At 38.2% G+C, this 21,284-nt stretch overlaps 4 protein-coding genes across 4 annotated transcripts; 1 reads left to right on the top strand and 3 right to left on the bottom strand.

Annotated features, from left to right (window-relative positions):
• Positions 1-764: 764 nt before the first annotated feature.
• On the bottom strand, positions 765-7,244 carry LOC119992397 ((DL)-glycerol-3-phosphatase 2-like). Its single transcript, XM_038839060.1, has 6 exons — positions 7,000-7,244; positions 6,068-6,292; positions 5,052-5,112; positions 4,725-4,872; positions 4,488-4,567; positions 765-1,113 (listed from the first exon to the last, which is right to left on the bottom strand). Exons 1-6 carry the CDS (start codon positions 7,076-7,078, stop codon positions 981-983), a joined length of 726 nt encoding a protein of 241 aa, XP_038694988.1. The 5' UTR covers positions 7,079-7,244; the 3' UTR covers positions 765-980.
• Positions 7,245-7,390: 146 nt separating this feature from the next.
• Positions 7,391-7,888, top strand: LOC119992398 (histone H4). The gene has a single exon (XM_038839061.1). The coding sequence runs from the start codon at positions 7,425-7,427 to the stop codon at positions 7,734-7,736; it is 312 nt and encodes a 103-aa protein (XP_038694989.1). The 5' UTR covers positions 7,391-7,424; the 3' UTR covers positions 7,737-7,888.
• A 3,558-nt stretch (positions 7,889-11,446) lies between these two features.
• LOC119993602 (hydroxyproline O-galactosyltransferase GALT3-like) lies at positions 11,447-12,766 on the bottom strand. The gene is made up of 2 exons (XM_038840797.1): positions 12,284-12,766; positions 11,447-12,004 (listed from the first exon to the last, which is right to left on the bottom strand). The coding sequence occupies exons 1-2, from the start codon at positions 12,735-12,737 to the stop codon at positions 11,481-11,483; spliced, it is 978 nt and encodes a 325-aa protein (XP_038696725.1). The 5' UTR covers positions 12,738-12,766; the 3' UTR covers positions 11,447-11,480.
• Positions 12,767-14,042: 1,276 nt separating this feature from the next.
• LOC119993876 (beta-1,3-galactosyltransferase pvg3-like) lies at positions 14,043-15,102 on the bottom strand. Its single transcript, XM_038841178.1, has one exon. It carries the CDS (start codon positions 15,100-15,102, stop codon positions 14,137-14,139), a length of 966 nt encoding a protein of 321 aa, XP_038697106.1. The 3' UTR covers positions 14,043-14,136.
• Between the last annotated feature and the right edge of the window lie 6,182 nt (positions 15,103-21,284).

The raw sequence follows: 21,284 nt of genomic DNA, 5'->3' as shown, positions 1-21,284 counted from the left end.
CGTTCTTTCCACCATTCACCTGCGGGTGCGGTACTCCAGTCGTGCGTTACATTGATGGAGGATTTGTGTCCCTATTTGTTCTCATGTATCCCGTAATTTGAATCAGGTTGCTCATCTTATGGCTCGGAATTCCCATCACAATCTGGGTACCAGAGTGTGGATGGGGGAAGTTCCAGCTTGGGCTTTTCCTGGCTTGTAATTTGGTTTCTCTGTGTTTTAAAATGGCTTTTCCAATCAAAAAAAAATAAAATGAAAAAGGGTCACGGATATTTAATGTAGAAGTGCACTATAAATTATAGTTGAAGAGAAGTGCTCTTAAAGAAAGGAAGAGCAATGAAAACAAAGAACACTTTCTCAAATGGAAGAAGATCCTCAAATGGAAGATGATCAAGAAGAAGCGAGGTTGTCGAACGTACAAAGCTACTTTGAGCCTTTTCTCTCTTAAGTTGAGGACACATTCAACATTGATCCATGATTAAATGCGAGATACAATGTCCTTTTTTCGTTGGACTACCAAATTGCTCGTCAGTTGTAATAGGTGAAGAATGCCACGACGTGGTTTAATTATTGCGCAATAGGAAACATGACATCCACCGATTCAATTTGTTCGGAATGATGGCACATTCCTGACAAAATTTCCTTTTTACCATTAGTTTTATTTTAGTACACACTTTATCCAAGTTCAGTTCGTTGTTGTATGGTTACTCATGAGTACAGATGAGGGCCATATACAACATATCAATGCGAAGAATTCATCATACTGTGTTCTGAATTGCAGTACTAGAAGTCTAAATCATATTTAAATGTCATCTTCCAATAATAAGTATGTGACCAAACCATAATAAGAAAACATAAAGATTATCTTTCGGCCCTGAAGGCGAAGAATGAAGGCGTGATTATGGTTTTCACCAATTGATAAGTAATAGACTCGGCAATTCTTTGCTTTCAGCCAGAAAATAATGTTAAAAACATCTGCAGATTTAACTTTTGGCGTCGTCAAATGGAGGCAAACCCCATTCTGTAGGGTTGAAGTCCAATAAGGAGCTCAAGACTTGGTCTGCAGAGGTGTGATAAGATATATCCAAGCGTGGATCTGGAACCATAACTACAGACCTGCATGGCAAATGTATAAAAATTAGCGAAAAGAACCCAAGGAAGGTATTTATGTAGAAAAAGCAACAGGAACTAAGAAAGTATCCTTTCAAGTCAGAGTAAAGAGAAGTCGGTTATTTACATCAAAAGCTTGTTTCAGACCGTGATAGAAACCGGTGAATGCTAAAATATGTGCACTGCATATGGGTGTGGATTAATTCCTGGAAACAATCTCACCACATATTATATGGGGTTAAGGATGCGTACATCCTGCATGTTCCCGACCTTACCCATTGTGGGAGAGTCTTGTGCACGAGTTGTTTAACCTTTTTATAATCAATCATCATGACAGGTGAAATATATCATGCTTAAGAGGGCATCCAGTGAATGTCACACCAAAAGGATACGTGCAGAGATGGCTGTGGATCGATTTTCTGTCATCTAATATATCACAAGGTAATCTATTTTTCAAGACAGGTCAATTTACCATAAACCATATGCGCCATCATCTAATAATAAAAGATGGAAGTATCCATGGCAAGGTAATCTATTTTTCAAGACAGGTCAATTTACCATAAACCATATGCGCCATCATCTAATAATAAAAGATGGAAGTATCCATGGCAGGGATCCTTTGGATCCTAGAGGCTTCCTGGGATATTCAATGACGCTTATATGGAACATAGCTTGGCCTGGAAATCTTGGCAAAGTGGTTTGCTCCTTCACAATCGTTCATCAAGATAAACTTTCAAATGGCCACGGTCATTAATAGCATGTTAGCTGGGGTGGTTGTTAGATAATCCAAGATCTAACCCAGAAACAAGGTACTTGCTGGGCAGGAGATGGCAGCTAAATTAGCAATTGATTGCGCTAGGTTTCACTGTTGGTCTCATATGATTCTGGAAGGGGATTCCAAATCTGTAGTTGATGCTATTAACAACTATCACGAATTCAGCTGATTGCTAGAGTATCGGTATAGCAAATATCAATGAAACTTATCTACAGTCTTACCGTAGCACCAAAGCATAAGAGCATTCATATACCAAGCAACTAAGTATTCAGCAAATAGCAGTGAACATTTCTTCGGTGACCAGAATGCACTCTTCCATTTCCTTCAACAAATTTTAATCCATTTGGCTACATCTGAATCAATATCTGCCTTACTTTGAAATAAAGATATTTAAAATCATACTTTTCTATCATCTTGTCAATCTATTTTAGTTAGCTCCATGTTTCCTCTTGACTTTACTAGGTTTACATTTCTTATATTCTATTTTAGTCCTACTTATTATAAAATCCTTTAGATTTCAAGGCATGAGTTCATGTATCCAACTTCAAATTAACTGATGATATGGCCATTAACTGATGAGATGGCCTCATCCACTAACACAATACCATATGGCAATGATATACGCCTAAAAACCTCGTCTTACAAGTCCATGCGTTGCAAATTAAACAAGAAAGAGACTGGTGATTCATCATGTAGACCTATCATGATAGGAGACTCTTTGGTTGATCACACTTGTCCTAATATTAGCTACTACTTTTTCATGCATAATAATGTGGCTAACCGGAACCACAGTAGTCAAAGCATGTCTGAGGCCAGGCAACGTGCAGGGTCATTGCCTAACCCAACCTCAGGCACGCGTTTCTCTGCTAGATGTGTTTTCAAGTCAAATATTAAGTTGGAACTGAAGATGTGTTTTTGAACTGCTAGATGTGTTTTTGAACTGACTTGTGCTCCTCTACGTAAGTAAAAGTGTGAAACACGAACAAAATAAAAACAGAAAAGGTACGCTGCATTGAACTGAAGAACAGAAACCCTATCTTGGCATCTCCTCTCCGTTTGGTCGCTGAAGAACAGAAACCCTGCATTACGAAACCCCCTAAAATATAAAAATTTGATCTATTTTTCTCTTTCTCAATCAGATCTTGCCCAATTAATCTCCTTTGAATTTCAGATTGTTCAGTCTACATTGTACACTCTCTCTCTCTCTTTCTTTTTCTCTTCCTCTTATTTATCAAGCCTTCTCTTAGTTATCAAGCATTTTCTATTTGTCTAGGCCTTCTCTATTTTTTTCGCATTTACTGTTTTATTTTATTAATTTCGCGCCAAGCATCTGTCGGGCATGCCACCAAAGTGCGCCTTGCTCCTTGGGCAATAGGGGCCCTTAATGCTTTAGGTACGATTCTCGCATTTGACAACTATGACTAGATTGTCATTTCTAGGACCCACCAAAAAGGTATCATCTCCTTGCAAAAAATGCAAAAAGCATTATAAGCATAAGCCAAGGAAAAAAAAAAGAAGCCGCAGAGGGGCAGAGCTAGGCTAGCTGGAAGTTTTAATCCATCACATACAGTTTCATACTTATATCCAACATCTACATACAGTTTCATAAACTCATACACAATCCAGCATCAGGATCAAACGAGTTAACTACATCCAAAATAAAAGAAAATGAGGTTTGATTTGGTGGGGGGGGGGGGGGGTTGCAAATATATTGGTGTGTGTTTTCAAGGATTTTCATGACCTTATAGTCTTGAAAAGCCAGGTGTCTGGGCAGGAATAACTTCTGATTATTGGTCAGTCATTAAATCATCTGGATGGTTTTTGCACTGTTTTATGAATCACATGAAATTTATCCAAGGATATATGATACGAAGTATAAGACGGAGAAATAAGGAAAGAAAAGGAAAAATACAAAAGAGGAAGCCAGAGAGTGGTAAACGTATGAGCAAATCATCCCTTAAGAGACATGAAGAAGCCCTAGCAACTGCATAATCCTCTTTTGGAATAACTTATTCTCTACATGCCATGATAGAAGTTTCATACCGCCATTCTAACTTGAAGGAAATCAAAATTAACTCCAAAAAATTTGCTCATGGCCGCTTGATCATCGTTCTCATAGTTCAGACAAGAACTTCCTCTTCACTTCCTACTCTCTCCTATATAAGTTCCCTCGATTCTCCTCACCACCGCACCACAGTATCTATGTTGAACATGCTCATAGCATATTAAACAATTTTCTTGCTACTTATCTTCAATTGGCTACCCGGCTACTCTTACTTTAGATCTAATGATCTCATTTTGTATCGTATCTTTCCTTGTGTGAGCACACATCCAACGAAGCATTTGCGTTTTTGCTATAAGCAACATGGTTGTTTTCAGGAATTAAACCTGTAACCTGTAGGTTGCACCCCTACAACTCTACCACTGAACCACATGTTTGCCTGTAAATATTGTTTTCAATTAAAGTAGTTTAAGCAAGCTCTCATCATCCACAAGGAAATCTAATGTCAATGCAAATGCACTGTAGAAAACAAAATATCAAGTATACAAATGTAATAATCAATATTCAACATGAGGAAAGAAATAGGCAAATGAATAGGCTTACATCCCAGCATTCTTGGCTGCAAGGACTCCAGCGGGTGCATCTTCAAACACAAGGCACTTACATGAATCCATTGGGCCACCCTGTTGAACAGCTAAATTTCATTAGCCGTTGCACTGCCATACTGAAAGTATGTATAAAATCTAATAAGTATGTTTTAGACCGAAAGATATGGTATGTATATCCAAACAGATTGTCATCCTTTATCTTGGCAAGAGCAAAGCTACTGGACAACTATACCTCAAATCTCTTGGCGGCTGCAAGGAATATATCAGGTGATGGTTTTCCCTGTTTAACTTCTGGATCATCACCCTTAACAACATGATGCATCAAGGAGAAAAGCTCACCATGTCTCTGAGTTTTCAAGACAAAATGTCGCATGTGAGAACTGTTGAGTACAATATTAATCAGTAAATTTCACAATTTAAGAAAATTCATAAGTTGGAAGTATAGAAATCTTAAAGAAATGTGCCCCATATCTATTTCTAACCAGATTTGGATAATCATCATCATTATCAAAGCAGATTTTAATAATAATGGAAAAATAAATTTCTAAAGATACCATACCCTGTAGCCACACAAATTGGTATCCCTTTTGCATGGAGATGTCTAATTAAACGGCTAGCCCCTGCATTACGAAAAACAATTACCAAGAGAAGACAGCGTCTTGTTGAATATAATTGAAACATTTATTGATGCCAAAGTCAATATGTGTAATTGTCAATTAAAACCAAGTACAATAAATACATTTAGTGTATTACTGTATTTTCAAGGATTTATGTCGATATATTTACTAGTACCAGACGGAATCTTGTTTTCAAACAAGAACTGGGCACCTCAAAAAAAAAAAAAAATGATTGCACTTGAGGGGAACGACTACAATCCTAACTGCAATTATTATCCTAGCCCGTTCCATATGTCAAAAATTGACAAGCACCTAAGCAAGGCAGAGGCTTAGAGAACTCTATCTTCACCCTTAACTTAAAATTCTTCACAAATAGCCATTTTTTTCATGACAAAGATAAGCCAACTCATAGCCTGACTTAGCCTCAAAAGGACTACTGGATGCTCTTGCATCACTTCACATATCTTGAACTCATGTAGTTTTCTTTGACCAGCAATTGATATAAGTTTTTACATATCAGGATGCAAATGGTAAGGTAAACAACTCTCGTGCACAAGACTTCTGTAGTGGGAGAGGTCGGGGACAAGCAGGTTGTAGTAGACCTTTAGGTTGCATTCCTGCAACTCTACCATGGGCCACATGAGGGGAAATAATCACATAAGTTGAAGTTTGAGCTTTGGAAAAAATAAACAAGTAGAAGTATATGTAATGATCCTTCATTTGCAGTTCAACTACAAGCAGACCTCTTCAAACAATAAAACTTGAGCTTCTTTGTTTTCTAAGATGATCAACACACGAATCCTAATATCTCTTCATCATGCGGTCATAAGTTTCATTCAGTCCTAAACCTTAGATCTACTCCATAAAATCACACTAGATAACATATAAAACTGCAGAAGTTCAAATGCAAAAGCACATATGATATCAAAGAAAGACTTCAAATGCTAAAGAATAATACCTGGCATGAGCTCACTTGACGGAAACAGTTTCTGCAACATCTCCTCCCTCTCTACAAGAAAGTCCTCAGCCGACAGGGAGTCACTGAGTCCGGTCTCTTCAACAAAGATTCGAGCAGATTCTATTGCTTTTTTTCCCATCATTTTTGCCTTGAGAGACCAGTCAAAAGTTTTATTGTACCTAGAAAGTATGATTTCCTGGACTTCAGTGTAGAATTTCTCTGTATCTGCAGCAAACAGGAATAGATGCCCATCAAAGAAATACCTCCTTTGCAAGAATTGATGGCAGTAAAATCACATCTAACATAACAATATATCAATGTAAATTCCACAAACAACAAAAGATAAGATGGAAGTTTGGAGTGATTACGGAATCTAGTGGGAGTTTGGAGTCACTAAGGAGATAAGATAAAATGGGGAAATGGACTGGAAATGCAGAATCTACATTCCCCTTATGTGGATGTGGAAAATAAGTATCCTTCTTCTCATGCAGTTGGAAAATTGAGTAAACGGGAAAAGATCAAAAGTCATGTATTTTTTTTAAGTAGTTGGAAATTAAAAAATAACAAGATTAAAATGCAAACATTCAAGTATTTTAATCAAATTAGGATCCTTCAAAACCAATTCCCACATTTTTGGATTAAAATCTGGGGTTTGATGGAAATGTGCCCCTTCTGCAACCTAAGTAAACTCTCTTACCCCCACCAATAACACTTTCAAAAATGATTGACAAGAGAGCTTTCCATCCCTCTCTGCTATCAATTGGTGCCAAAATCGTACGCTCAAAGTGGCTCATGACACATATAAAAGGCAAAACCAAAAGCAAATTGTATGAATCGAACAACCAACGAATCACATTTGCAGATAACAACATCATCAAAATTTCCAAAGAACAAGATTGATAATGGATTTAAATGCTTGAAGAAATAATTACCAAGCAAGAGACCGTCCATGTCGAAGATGACGTGAGTCACGGGCTCTCTGTGCGAACCGGTTGCAGAAATTGTTGCCATGGAAAAGACTGGTCTCGTGACTGATTTTTGGAAGCAGAGGATCTACTAACAATACACAACGGAGTCTGAGCGATCGGCGATAGGCGGATCTACTATTACTGATCGTCTGAAGTCTGAACACAGTTTGACTATTTTACCCTCCCTAACTGTCTCCAATCCAACATTTCCAATTTCCACCAATAAAAAACAAGCAGTCCACATCCAACGGTAAAAACTCTAAGTTAAGAACATTACGCGGATCGTGACAAATCCGACGACTGAAATCATACTTACGTTCTTATAAAAGAAGGAAGATAAGTCGCGCTAAGTCATCCAATCAGATAGAGAAGTGCGAGAGAAAGAGAAGATGTCGGGGAGAGGAAAGGGAGGGAAGGGGCTCGGCAAGGGAGGTGCGAAGAGGCACAGGAAGGTCCTGAGGGACAACATTCAGGGCATCACCAAGCCGGCCATCCGTCGTCTGGCCAGGCGTGGCGGAGTGAAGCGCATCAGCGGTCTCATCTACGAGGAGACCAGGGGCGTCCTCAAGATCTTCCTTGAGAATGTCATCCGTGACGCTGTCACCTATACTGAGCATGCTCGTCGAAAGACCGTCACCGCCATGGATGTCGTCTACGCACTGAAGAGGCAGGGCAGGACTCTCTACGGCTTCGGTGGTTAGATGCTGGTTTCAAAATTTGGGTTTAGGGTTAGGGTTTTGTCTAGATCTGCCCCAATTTATAAATATTTAAGTTTCCAAGTTGTATTTTGTTGATGTTGGAGTGATATTATGAATGACCATCTTCAATCAAATTAGTTTCGTGGATTTTCTTACTTATGATTTCGCTTTTCCATTGAATTTGATTTTCTGTGGAATTTGTGTTATACAATTATCTGGGTTCATGCCTCAATTGAACCTTGCTTGGTAGTCGTAGCTGGAGCCTAGAGTTGGTTCTCATTTATCATTGGCTCTTTTCATCTTTACAGCGAAGAACCATGTGCCTATCTATTACAAATTGGGACGAAGACAATTTCCCATCAGTTTCCAAGCATCCACTAATTCTCAAGTGTATTGGCACGTAACCGATGCTTTTCCTTCTTTAGAGTGAACGATCTCTTTAAGACTTGTAAAGGTCCCCAATGTCGGGTCCTGAAGTGTTGTGCTGCTTTGTAGCCAAGGTATCAGGTATGCAGGCTTTTCACTCCAGGGAAACCTACTGTAGTGCAAAAAGCCTCATGGGGTGGAGATGAGCATCTCTGAGAATTAAGAAATTAGGAGAAGAGGTGGCACGTGGATACCAAATCAACACCACTGCCAAGTCCCAATTCAAAATAAAACTGATTAACTGAACACGGGGAATCACTCTAGACTCTTTGGGCCGTATATGTTCTGTTCAGCTCAGTTCTTGTCTTCAGGGAGCTTGCCTTCTGAAAGGTACTCCCTATATGAGCCAAAACTTGTACAAGCCCTAGCCCCTAAATCAACAAAGCCCATGGCCTTTATAGTTGGTCTAAGACTCAACAAGCCCACAGCCTGGGCAGCAGCCTACTCAGCAAGGCCCACAGCCTATATAGTCGAGCCCAATAGATAGATGGGTTGGACAATAGTCTACTTAGTAAGGTCCATGACTAAGGCTCGACATCGGGCCGGGCCGGCCTGATTTTTTTAGGCCTGGGCCCAAGCTTGTTTTGATCTTCGGGCATTAGGCCGGGCCAATTGGGAAAATAAGGCACAGGCCCTGCCCGGGCCCATAAAGCTCGGGCTTGGGCCTCGATTAAAACTAACAATTTTTTTATTCAAATTTCATTCATTATTAATATAATGGGTTGTCAATGATAAATAACTCATTTTTTGGACAGAAGTCCATATATCAGATGTAAGACATATTTTTCCATCAAAATTAATAAAAAAATTCTTCAATTTAAGTAATCTACTTTGAAATTTGTTTATAGTATCTCTTTTCGCAGTTGTAGTAGAAAAACTATGATATTGGGGATTAATGCCCCTTTGAATCATACCAGTAAAATCGTGCTTTTCAACAAAAGTAAATGGTTGCTCGGCCCTAACCATATAATTTATTACCTCTTCACGTGCACGTGATTCATCATATTGAAAATTAGCTACATTTCCAGTTGGATCTATATTTAATTGCATTTGTGTTCTAATATCTACACTACTATTTTGTCTACATTTATCAGAATGACGTATCAAATGACTAGTACCTCCACTAGTGCACCACTTAATAACTTACCACATGTTAAACATTTTGCTTTCACTACTTTCATATTATTAGGATTTGTAATTATAATTTTATCAAAGAATCTCCATGCGCCATTAGGTGGCTTTTGGGTTTTAACACTTCTAGTTGTACCAACGGAAGTAGACTCATTTGGAATTTGAGTACCGAGAGATCCATGGATTCCCTCACAATAACATCCTCCTCATCAAAATAGTGGTAGGAATCGAAGGGTTATCAACATTATAAGTATGGTCCATACTAATGCAAATTAAAGATGCAATAAATTATAAATAAGAAATTACCCAAAGAATTCAATTATTCACAATAAGTTGAATATGAGTTGCCAAATGTCGAGTTGTCAATAGTGTTTGTACAAATTGCAATTCACTTCAGCCTAACAAAACAAATAAATATTGTTAGACATATAATCATAATGGTATTATTGGTATATATATTAATATGTAAGTATATTACCGATTAGTATTAATATATAAGTATATTGCTGACTAATATATATATAAGTAATTTGTTGACCCGTACTACAAAACATATAGGTAATTTGGTAATTTTATATAATTGGTTATAATTTGGTAATTGGTAATTGATTATGATAAAATAAATTAAATAACAGTTAATTAATAACAACAATTACCTAGCCACGGAGACGGAGCCACTTAGGCGAAGAGATAAGGGTCAATCGGTCAAGGGAGATTGGGAGAATAAGAGATAAGATTACAATCAGAATGCCAAATACCCAACCACTAAGCCATTGCCTTCTGTCCCTTGGAGATAAAGGCAATTACCTAGCTTCGTTCACCACTTCGATCGTTTGACGACTTCAGAGTTAGCCACTGCCCACTGGAGTGGAGACTGGGTACCACCGGCACTGAGACACAAAGAGCAAAGTTGGTTTTAGAGAGAGCACAGAGTCATAGAGAAGGAGAACTCAGAAGTCAATACTGAGAATCTGAGATGTGAGATTGAGAAGGTTGAGAGTTGAGATTATGAGATTGAGTGAGTGATTGTGATTTGTGAGAAGGAGAAGGGGGTATTTGTAGCCTGTTGGAGCGTTGATCCAACGAACCCAATGGTCGGAACTCGAGGTCTCTACGTCTCTCAGTCTCAGACTCTCACTCTCTATATCTCTCTGCAACTGTGACTCTATGAGACTGTGAGTCCGTGACTTTGTCATTGTGAGGCAGCAAGCTAGCAACGGTAACCTGCTACTGCTAGTCGGCTAGTGCTGACTGCAGTGCTGTGGCTACGCCTACGGCTACGGGCTATGATCTTAGTTTCTCTCACGAATCTCAGTCTCACAAATGGTAACCTGCTGCCTACGACTGTGAGTCTGTGATTGAGTCAGAGTGACTGTGAAAGTGAATTTGCATAGTTATGAAAGTGAATTGATCACTTCAGAGAATCAAATCAGAGTTCATAGAGATGCTCCTGACATCAGAGTTCAGAGATTTAGAATGCAGATACATCATACATGGTACATCATCGGGCCGAGCCAAAATTGGCCCAAAGTGTCGGGCTTCGAGCCGGGTTCGGCCCAAAAAATGAGCCCAGGCCCGCCTAAGGCATCGGGCCGGGCCTAGGCCCGCGGGCCAAAAGGTGAGCCCTATCCATGACCTATGCAGTCGAGCCCAACAGGCTTGAGACTTGGGCGGGAATCTACTTAGCAAGGCCCACAACATATACAGTTGATCTATAGCATAACATGCCCACGTTTGGGTTACAATAAACTGACCAAAGGCCCATGGCCTTCATAGTCGGTCTACAGGCCCATCGCCTTCCATGAAAGCTTGACATGCCCATGCATCAATAACCCAACATGGGCTCGTGGCTCGGGGAGCTCTTCCAGAAACCCATGGTTTCATCACATGCCTCAAGGCCCAATCAAGCACTCGACTAACATAACAGGCCCATGGCTTCACCAAGCAGGCCTAGGCCAAACTTCCATCCCGCTCAGCTATCCATGTGTCATTGGTGGGTCACGTGAAGTGAGTTAGAAGTTTATAAATACAAGAGGTCCTGTCACATTAATAAGCATGAATATGGTAAAACTCATAGGCTTGATCGGCTTGTTTATACCGTAATTAAATGGAGAGTAACAAACAAATTCCCAAAACTAAATTTTGTGTGAAGGTAGTAAGCTTTTGCAAAGGATAAAATAATGAATAATACTAAATATATTGATACAACTTAGATGGCTTAAGATTGTGAGTGACATTAAAGTAATTCAATGTCTTAACCCACTTGTCTTGATTCTTCAACAAGTGAACCGCAACCGTGTCAGGTCCAAACTCATGACTACACTTATTGGGTGGATCAGGAAAATTGTACATAGACCACTTAGCATTGTACCTGTTCTTCCCCCGACGACCATCTCTCAGCCACTCTCCGAACACTTTGTCTTCTGGTCCATGCAAATTGTTCTTAGGGATTTCGGAAACCCTAATCCACTCCACAATGTCCCAAGAAACCAAATATGCCATACCAGCCATGTAATGTCCCTTAAAAGATTCCATACTTTCACATGGTATTACAAAACCATAGTACAAATCTTGTCTTGCTAATGGCCTTACTGACTCCACAAGGTTTTGGAGTCTAATGTAAATGTCATCGTCGCCTTTCATCACGTAATCGTAAGGTTTGTCCGCCGCGCTTAGCATCTCAGGTAAGCTGGAAAAGAATGTGTAGGTTTTACCTGTGGATCGGAAATCAATGCATTTTTAGATATTTGTAGAGAATAGGGATTCTCTTATGCGGATATAAAATGCGAATCATTCTTTCAACTATGCGGATATAAAATGCGGATCATTCTTTCACCGTTGATTTGAAACATGAAGTTCTCAAAACACTTGTCATTTCACTTATTTACATTCTTAAAAAGCGGTCTGCATTTTATACTCGCATTTTACAGCCGCGTAGGAGAATTTCTGTGGTAGAGAAATTCTTGAAAATAAAAGAAAAGATCGAGTAGTACCGTTGTTCATGTTCTCTGTGCAATTGAGGATTATGATGTCGTCGTAACGCATTATCTCCAATGCAACGATTACCTTCTGCTCTTCTTTTGTTAGATTGCAGAACACAAACTTCACGTCTACTTGAGCGCCCGTTGGAGGAGATTGCGTGCCATACACCAGACGCAGAAATTGGCGGCGTTGGTATTGGTCGGGCAACGTTAGGATTCCAATCAATATCCGGATATCATCTGTTGAGGAATTTGAATTTCGATCGGAAAGGGAAGTAATGACAGAAGAAGAATTGTCGGATAGGGAGGGATTAGTGTTTGCAAAAGCACATCTACCAAAATTTACCAAGCTATCGAATCGAAATTCGTTGAGGGAAGCCAGGACACAGAGAGAAAAGATGAACAACAATGAGAAGAAAAGCCTTGTGGATTTGGTCTTCATTGTTGTTTGGGTGTTTGCAACCATTTTAGCATAAAAACGAGAGGGGATTTGTTTAGAGTCAACGTTTGCGTGTGAATGCAGATTTTGGAGTCAAAAGTGCTACTTATAAATTTGTTATTAGTTTCTTAGATATAATGCATAAAAGTGGCAATATCGTGCTACTCTGGCTACCCGTTTTGACCACTTTTTAGTGAGGAAAATTCCTCACTTAGCTGAAATGTACTATTTTGTCCCTCGTCAAAACAATTATTTTTGGTTTTGAAAATGATAAAGATTCCAATAGTTGATATCTCAATTATCTTACCTGTTGAGTTGAACACACATGATCCAAGTGAATTAGTTAGCTCCATATGTCTTACATGATGCACATGAAATCCTATGCATATAACTCAATAAGTTGGGATAATTGGGATGTCAACTATTGAAATCCATATCATTACTGTTTTGGCTCTGTGTAAATCTATGAGACTACGGGTATTTGAGTTACCCTAGTTAGAAGGATTCATCCTAACCAACTCGTATTGAGTGAAGAATTAAAATAGAGTCTGCTTATAGCAACAAAAGAAGTTGAAGGACTTCTTAGTATTTTCATTGCAAAAAAAGTCAAATCAATATAAAAACAAGGCGCAAACTGAGGACTAAGTTGTGCATCTTAAGCTGCAATTCAGGTTAGTGTTAGGCTTTTTGGGCATAGTGGGAATAAGTTATTGACTAGTTTGGTAAACTTCCATGAACTCTTGTGTTGGGAATCACCAAACTTCAATATGAAGAAATACATTGACTTTTGACTATTTGATATTTACCATAAAAAATAATACTAGTTTTCTCAAGCACATGCACTTTGCAATGTATTCATCTGTTGATTACGTTTTCATTCTCTATACTCAAAGAGAAAACAAAAGAGAATGAACACAATAATTTACACGGTTCGACATTGCTCCTATGTCCATTAGAGCAAAGTGGCTAAAAAATCCATATCCTACAAAATACGTACATTAATTTACAAAATTACTACTATACGTAACCCTCAACCTATTTGTATCATCGATTAGTTGGAAAGGGCCAAAAAATAACAGTGATAAGGATCCCAAAAATTAGTATCCCAAGTGTCCCATATATGATATGTCACACAATGAATGATTTATTTTATTTCTACTTAAATGAAAGGGACCAACACAAATCCGTTCATTGTTTCACACATCATATTTGGAACATCAAAAATTTGGGATCCCTATCATTTTTTGATGAAAAAATGATTGTATTAAGTTTAACAAGCAACGAATGTGCCACCTGAATTTTCTTCTTACTCCTATTTAATCACAAAATCAATGAATCGCCAAAACAATCATTTTTTATTGAGTGAAAAATCTCTTATAATATGTATTAAAAAGAATGATCAATCATACACATGGTAAGATAATTGCTATTGTATATGATACAACTTAGATGGCTTAAGATTATCAGTAACATTAAAGTACTTCAATGTCCTAACCCACTTCTCCAGATTCTTCAACTTGTGAACGGCAACTGTGTCCGGCCAAAACTCATGTGTGCATCTTGTAGGAGGCTCAGGAAAATCATACATAGACCACTTAGCATTGAACCGATTCTTTGCGCGATCACCGTCTTGAAGCCACTCTGCAAATACTCTATCTTCAGGTCCTTTCAAATGGTTTTTGGGGATATCAGAAACCCTAATCCACTCCACAATGTCCCACGAAACCAAGTACCCCATCCCTGCCATGTACTTACCTTTAAAAGGGTCCATAGTAGAGCATGGAACAACAAAACCATAGTACAAATCTTGTCTAGGTAATGGCCTTAATGACTCCACCAATTTTGGTAGCCTAATATAAGTATCATCATCTCCTTTCATCACGTAATCGTACGGAGGATTAGGCCGGCCAGCCGCGTTGAATAATTCGGGCAAGCTTGAGAAGTAAGTGTAGGTCTTACCATTGTCCATGTTCTCTTTACAATTCAGGATAACAATGTCATCGTAACGCATTATCTCCAGCGCTACAATTACCTTCTGCTCTTCCTTGGTTAGATTGCAAAACACAAACTTCACGTCGACTTGGGCGCCGGTTGGGATAGATTGTGTGCCATAGATGAGGCGTAAGAATTGGCGGCGATCGTATTGATCGGCTATTGTTAGGATTCCAATTAGTATCCTGATGTCGCCGGAGGAAGAATTCTGTTCTGCTAGAAAATTAGTGGAAGATGAATTGTAAAAATATTGGAAGGGAGAGGATGGAAATGCACATCTTCTGAAGTTTAGTAAGCTATCCAATATTCGAAAATCGTTGAGGGAAGCTAATAGAGATAGACAGAAGAGAAAGAAGGAGGAGACGATGAATCGTTTACGATCGAGTCTTATGGTCTTCATTGTTGTTTGAAAACATTTGAGCTAGGCTAGCTGTTTGAGGGGGAGAGATATGTATGTGGTTTAGTGTTAATACCATTAGCTTTTCTCCCTGTAAGTAAGGTTATGGAATATGGAGAGAGAACTTGTAGTAAGTTGAATATACTAATTAGAATAAAATTCAATGGAATTAATTTGGTCAACTTCTTGTGATTACGCAGCTTTGCATGAACATGGTCGGCTTTATGGGTCTGAAGCTTGATTAGGGTTTACTACACTTGAAAAAGAAGCAAGGCCATTGACCTTGAAAAAGGATGCCATATGATTCACAAGATCCGAGAAGTTAAGAATTTTCTTTTTGAATATAGGAGAGGGGATGGAAGAGGCTCGATTTCGAGATCTCTATGAGATATCATAAAAATGAATGTCATCTGAGTTATTCGTGGTTCTCTCCGAGAAGTTAAGAGTTGATTATGTTGATAAAACAAACTGGTATGAATCAACGGCTAGCATGAAATAATCCGTTAAAATAGAGATCCTATGGACCAGATTAAGCCACGTATCATGTTGAATAAAATAACGAGTTCACAAAATTCATTTGTTTTGTACACCCACTTTCAATCTGTAAAGCACAAATATAATTTGTAACCATCTTTTAATAGTCTCGACTTTTTAGAATAGTCAAAGGTACACAATTCTAAACTCTGTTATCAGAATTTGAGGAGAAATTAATAGTTTTATGAAGAAATTTTTTAGTTTTTAGATGATAAGGTAAATCTATGCTCTTATTGATTTGCAATTTTGTCAGTGTGAGGACTCAATAACACTTCTCAGTTTGCAAAAGAATAAAGAATTGATAACACCAGAGAAATAGTAAGAGAGTTCTCTTCATTCTTTTTTATCCAACAAAAATATGTGGCAAGATAGAGGATGTCCAATAAGATTGAACGATGTTAGAAATCTCATCTCACTCACGTCATTAATATTTTCCGCTGTTTGAAATGTATTACAGACGTACAAGTTGCAAAATTAATAAAATGATGAATTGAGTATCGTTCCCACGAGGATGTATTTACAAGCAATTGAGTACCAATTATGGTTAAGTCCTTTGCTATTTGGAGAATCAATTTGATGTTTGATTGAAAACTAACATAAACAAGTAGATTAAAACAAGAGAATTAAATTCACACACGTCTTTGCAATCTGCAATGACACCATTCTAGGAAGTCAGCACAAAGTTAGCAAATTTGGACAAGACTCGTGAAACTCTTGCCTTCGCCCTGAATTATATGTCTTCACAGGTTGATCGTGCATTGGAGCTTCAAAACATTCAGAATGAAGATCTTCAGTCCAGGATGGTCTCTTTGAAGAAGACTCAAGATGAAGTTGAGGAAATTCTTCAGGACTGTTTCAAGTGAGCTAAGAGACATTGAGTGGTCAAAAATGGGGAGAAGTAGTTGATGTTCTTGGATGGATGCATGTCTCTGGATATTGTTTTGCATGGTTGGTTTAGGTAGAGAACAATAGTTTGGTATTGTCTTGATTGTGAATGTGGTGATTCTATTTTGTGAGTTGGTTTAGGGGAGAACCTTGTCTTCATTTGATTGAGTTAACCGTGTTTGTTGTGATTGGATTTTGTAGTTGTCAATTCAGAGCTTGAGTTAGGTTGTCTTTGTAAGCTTATGTGGTCATGAATGAGAAGCATACCAGGTGTTTGATGAAAGTCCCCATTCATTTACATCAATTGGTAATTAAAGTCCAAACTCGTTCTCTTTATCACGATTCATGGTAAAATTTGTACAATTAATTTAAAAACAAACCTTGATATTTGTCGCAACCGGGGTCACGACGCGGACCGGCGTTGGAGGATGAAAAATGTTTAGAGTCGCCACCAATTGATTTAAGGTGCAATTGGACACCGTAAAGACCTGCGAACCAGAGAAAAGGGTACGGGGATCGATTGAGTGTGGGGAAGGTGTTAGGCGCCCCACAACTCCCGTTTGAAAACAGTTACCCTAATTAATTTCATGGCTATCTTATGGATACTTGCTATTTGCAAGATATAATTGTTAAAGTTTGAATTATTACTTTCAACACACTTATCAACTTATGATGGTGTTTATTTGGAGACACACTACCAACTTTTGGTAGATTTAATTTAAAACACCAACTTATGGTGTTAATGATAAAATGTCCTACCAACTTTTGGTAGGTTTAATTTTAGATACCAACTTATGGTTTATTTAATAAAATGCCCTACCAACTTTTAGTAAGTTTAATTTTAAATACCAACTTATGGCATAAATGATAAAATGACCTACCAACTTTTGGTAGGTTTAATTTTAAATACCAACTTATGGTATAAATGATTATTTGGAAAAGTGTCATCTATCAATTTAACCTATTATTGCCAACTTATGGCAAATTCATAAATGAAATCAAATAAGGTTCATAATTCAAATAAAGGAAATCAACTTATGATTTCTTTAATTGAAATGACCTATATTCAACTTTAAGCCTATATATTCATAATCCACACTTGTACAAATAATCCAAATAATAAATGTCGAAATTATACAAATCGACATGAATAAGATAAATTACACAATATGGGGGGCCAAATATACACAAATTGCAATAAACCAAACAAAATCTTGAAATTGCTCAAGCCTCCATCAACTCGTCCAAATAATATCCAAGCCCGAGCCTCGTCCAACAAAACAAACATAAAGAGAGGGAAAAATAGAATACTCCAATGTAAATCAAGATTTAAATCGAGTCAAGACCACATTATAAGATTCACACGTATCCAAACCAAGAAAATCAAATCCAAATATAGTCTCTCCCGCCTTTTTCAACAAGAAATAGAAGAAAAAAAATGCAAAGAGAAAGGGCTCAACATATTAGTATCGAAAACACTCCCAAGCATCACATATGTCCAAGGTGAATGCAAGAAACACCATGTCTATTCTTAGTCAACATCCGATGATGCTAAAAATGAATCAAACATTGAAATCAAGTGTAAATAGAGCAATACTTGAGTGAAAGATATGAGGGGTATGAAGCTTCTACCAAAAAAATCCAAAGAATCGGTTTTCCCCCTCTCTCCTTCTCTCCTTCTCTCCTTCTCTTCTTCCTCTCCCCTCTCTTCCTCTCTTCCTCTCTTCTTTTTTTTGTTTTTCTTCACCAAAAGCCAAAGCCTTCCCCCTTCTTCTCTCTCACGCCTCCTCTCTTCTTATTCTTTTTCTTTCCCCAATTTGTGCCACCTTTCTCTCTTTGTCTCCTTCTTTTTATTATTTTTCTTTTCCCAATTTGTGCCACACCTTTCTCTCTTTGTTCCCCCACTTTCCTTATTTCTTGGCTTTTTCTTTTTTACTTTTCCATTCTTCTAGCAAAAATCATAAAAAGATGTGACATTTTTTAAAATAATTCTCTTATTTTTAGATATTTTCTAAGATTTGATCTTATTGGGTCAAGATTTGAGTATTTAAGGATCCAAGAAAGGGATTATGAATATCTATGGGCTTATAGGTCAAAGAAATGAGCTTTTGCATTTTTTGTGTTCTTTTTTTCTATTTTTTTCTTTTTCGGATCGGACGAAATCCGGTTACTACAGCTGCCCCCTTTTGTATGTCCTTTATGAAATAAAAGGCAAACAAAGGCGTAGTCAACCGAGTTTCGTACGAGAATTGAAATGCACGGGATCACTATGGTCATTCCCGGCTTGGCCAAATGTTTGTTCAAGAAAATAAAGGGGCACGGGATCACAAGGCCATTCCCGGCTTGGCCAACTGTTTGTGCAAGAAAATAAAGGGCACGGGATCACAAGGCCATTCCCGGCTTGGCCAACTGTTTGTGCAAGAAAATAAAGGGGCACGGGATCACAAGGCCATTCCCGGCTTGGCCAATGTTTGTGCAAGAAAATAAAGGGCACGGGATCACAAGGCCATTCCCGGCTTGGCCAACAAAAAGAAAGTGCATGGGATCACTACAGCCATTCCCAGCTTGGCTGACAAGAAAAGAAAGTGCATGGGATCACTACAGCCATTCCCAGCTTGGCTGACAAAAAAAGAAAATGCACGGGATCACTATGGCCATTCCCGGCTTGGCCAAATGTTTATGCAAGAAAATAAAGTGCATGGGATCACTATGGCCATTCCCAGCTTGGCCGACAAAAAGAAAGTGCATGGGATCACTACAGCCATTCCCAGCTTGGCTGACAAGAAAAGAAAGTGCATGGGATCACTACAGCCATTCCCAGCTTGGCTGACAAGAAAAGAAAGTGCATGGGATCACTACAGCCATTCCCAGCTTGGCTGACAAAAAAAGAAAATGCACGGGATCACTATGGCCATTCCCGGCTTGGCCAAATGTTTGTGCAAGGAAATAAAGGGGCACGGGATCACAAGGCCATTCCCGACTTGGCTGGAAAAGATTTTTTTGATTTTTTGATTTTTTTTTATTGAGAAAAAGGTGCTCGGGATCACTGTAGCCATTCCCGGCTTGGCTGAAAATTTTTATTTATGCAGTGATGATGCATGCACTGACCTATTTTGCTCAATTATGAATGTCTCATGAATGAAAGGATGCATGTTTTCTCAAGGTTTTGCCATCCTCCAACAAGCGCACAATTACGAATTGCTAAACCAAATTTGTTTCTCTGTCAGGGTTGACTTTCTGACTCACTGAGCTTTCAATGTATCTTCTCTAATCTGATTAGTGAAGGTCTTTTTCCGTTCTGGATCCCAGCTCTTGAGCTATCTCTTTTCCTTTTCCAATGTGCATTCCCATAATCAATTCATTTTCCCTGAAATTTGCATGTTCGTACGCATCTGAATTCAAAGCTACCCATTTATCTGAATTTCCTTATTCAAATCTTTTTTTTTTTTTGCACGGCTTAGGAATGTGAGCTTCTCTTTCCTGCTAACACCTGCTTCAGCTTCAGGCTTTTCACTCAGATCCTTTCCAGCTTAGGATGCCAAAATCCATCAACTTCCTATCAAAAGTATTGTCCTGATGCACTCATTATATTTCCTGTGAAAACTTTGTCAGTGATAAATTCAAAAGTACAGCCATGCTTGTCAATTATTGAAAGCAAATGATAAATTTTTGGAGTATGAAATGAGAATTGAATTGGGATGTGGAAAAGGAGACAACAAGCAACAAAATTGAAGAAATGAATTTCCTCACAATTTGTTTCTTGGAGTATCAAATGAGAATTGAATTGAGATATATAAAAGGAGAATACAAACCACAAAATTGAAGAAATGAATTTCCTCACAATTTTTATTGAAAAGGATGGGTGGTAATAAAATATTTTAGAATGAAATATGTACAAGAAAGTAGAGAAATCAAAGGCAGAAAGGACAAACCGAGCTTCTTCAAGATGAAATATGTGATAATTCAAAGATTGTACCAAAATTGCCCCAATTTTGGTGTGCACCCAATTAACAATAATCAAATCTGACTTGTATGAGGCTATCTCTGAACCTTCCATTTCTGCCAACAAACTTCTTCTTCTATGTAACAGACTAACACCTTAGCAAGGTAAAATATCTGATGGTATCAAAAGCACCCCAAAATCTGCCCCAGTTTTGGGTACATGTCCAATTAACTGATCTCCAACCCTTCAATTACGAAATTAATTTTGCACTCCCACCTATGTCAATGTGAGACAAGTTAACAGCCAACTCAGGCACCACTCATCAATTCAACAAACTCGTAATCCAACCATCCTTCTTCAAACAATCTGAAATTTGAACTTGCAGCCCAAATTGAAACGCCTGTGAGGTTTTTTTCACTTTAGCAGAATTTTTTTTCCCCTATTTTTGCCTAGAGCGCCCTTGCGGGTTTTCACTCTAGCGGGTTTTTTTTTTTTTTTTTTTTTTTTTGTATATTCCTAATTTTGCCTAGAGTACCCTTTCGGGTTTTCACTCTAGCGGGTTTTTTTTTCTTTTTTGCTACCAATAAAAACTTAACAACTTCCTTGAAATTGTCCCGAATGTGCATTTTAAAGGGTTCAACTTCAACTAGTGTCTTCTCAACCTTTTGAACAAACTTTTCCAAGTTAATCATGTGATCTTCATCCTCACTTGGCTTGGCAATTATGTTATCCCCATGCACTTCAATCTCTTTATGCATCATATCATGAAACAGAATGACCTTGGTTTGCTGATAAGTATCTCCCGCATTTTTAGACCAAATGG

This window comes from Tripterygium wilfordii, chromosome 23 (assembly GCF_013401445.1).
Source record: "Tripterygium wilfordii isolate XIE 37 chromosome 23, ASM1340144v1, whole genome shotgun sequence".
NCBI lineage: Eukaryota > Viridiplantae > Streptophyta > Magnoliopsida > Celastrales > Celastraceae > Tripterygium > Tripterygium wilfordii.
This window is presented reverse-complemented; position numbering and strand designations above follow the sequence as displayed.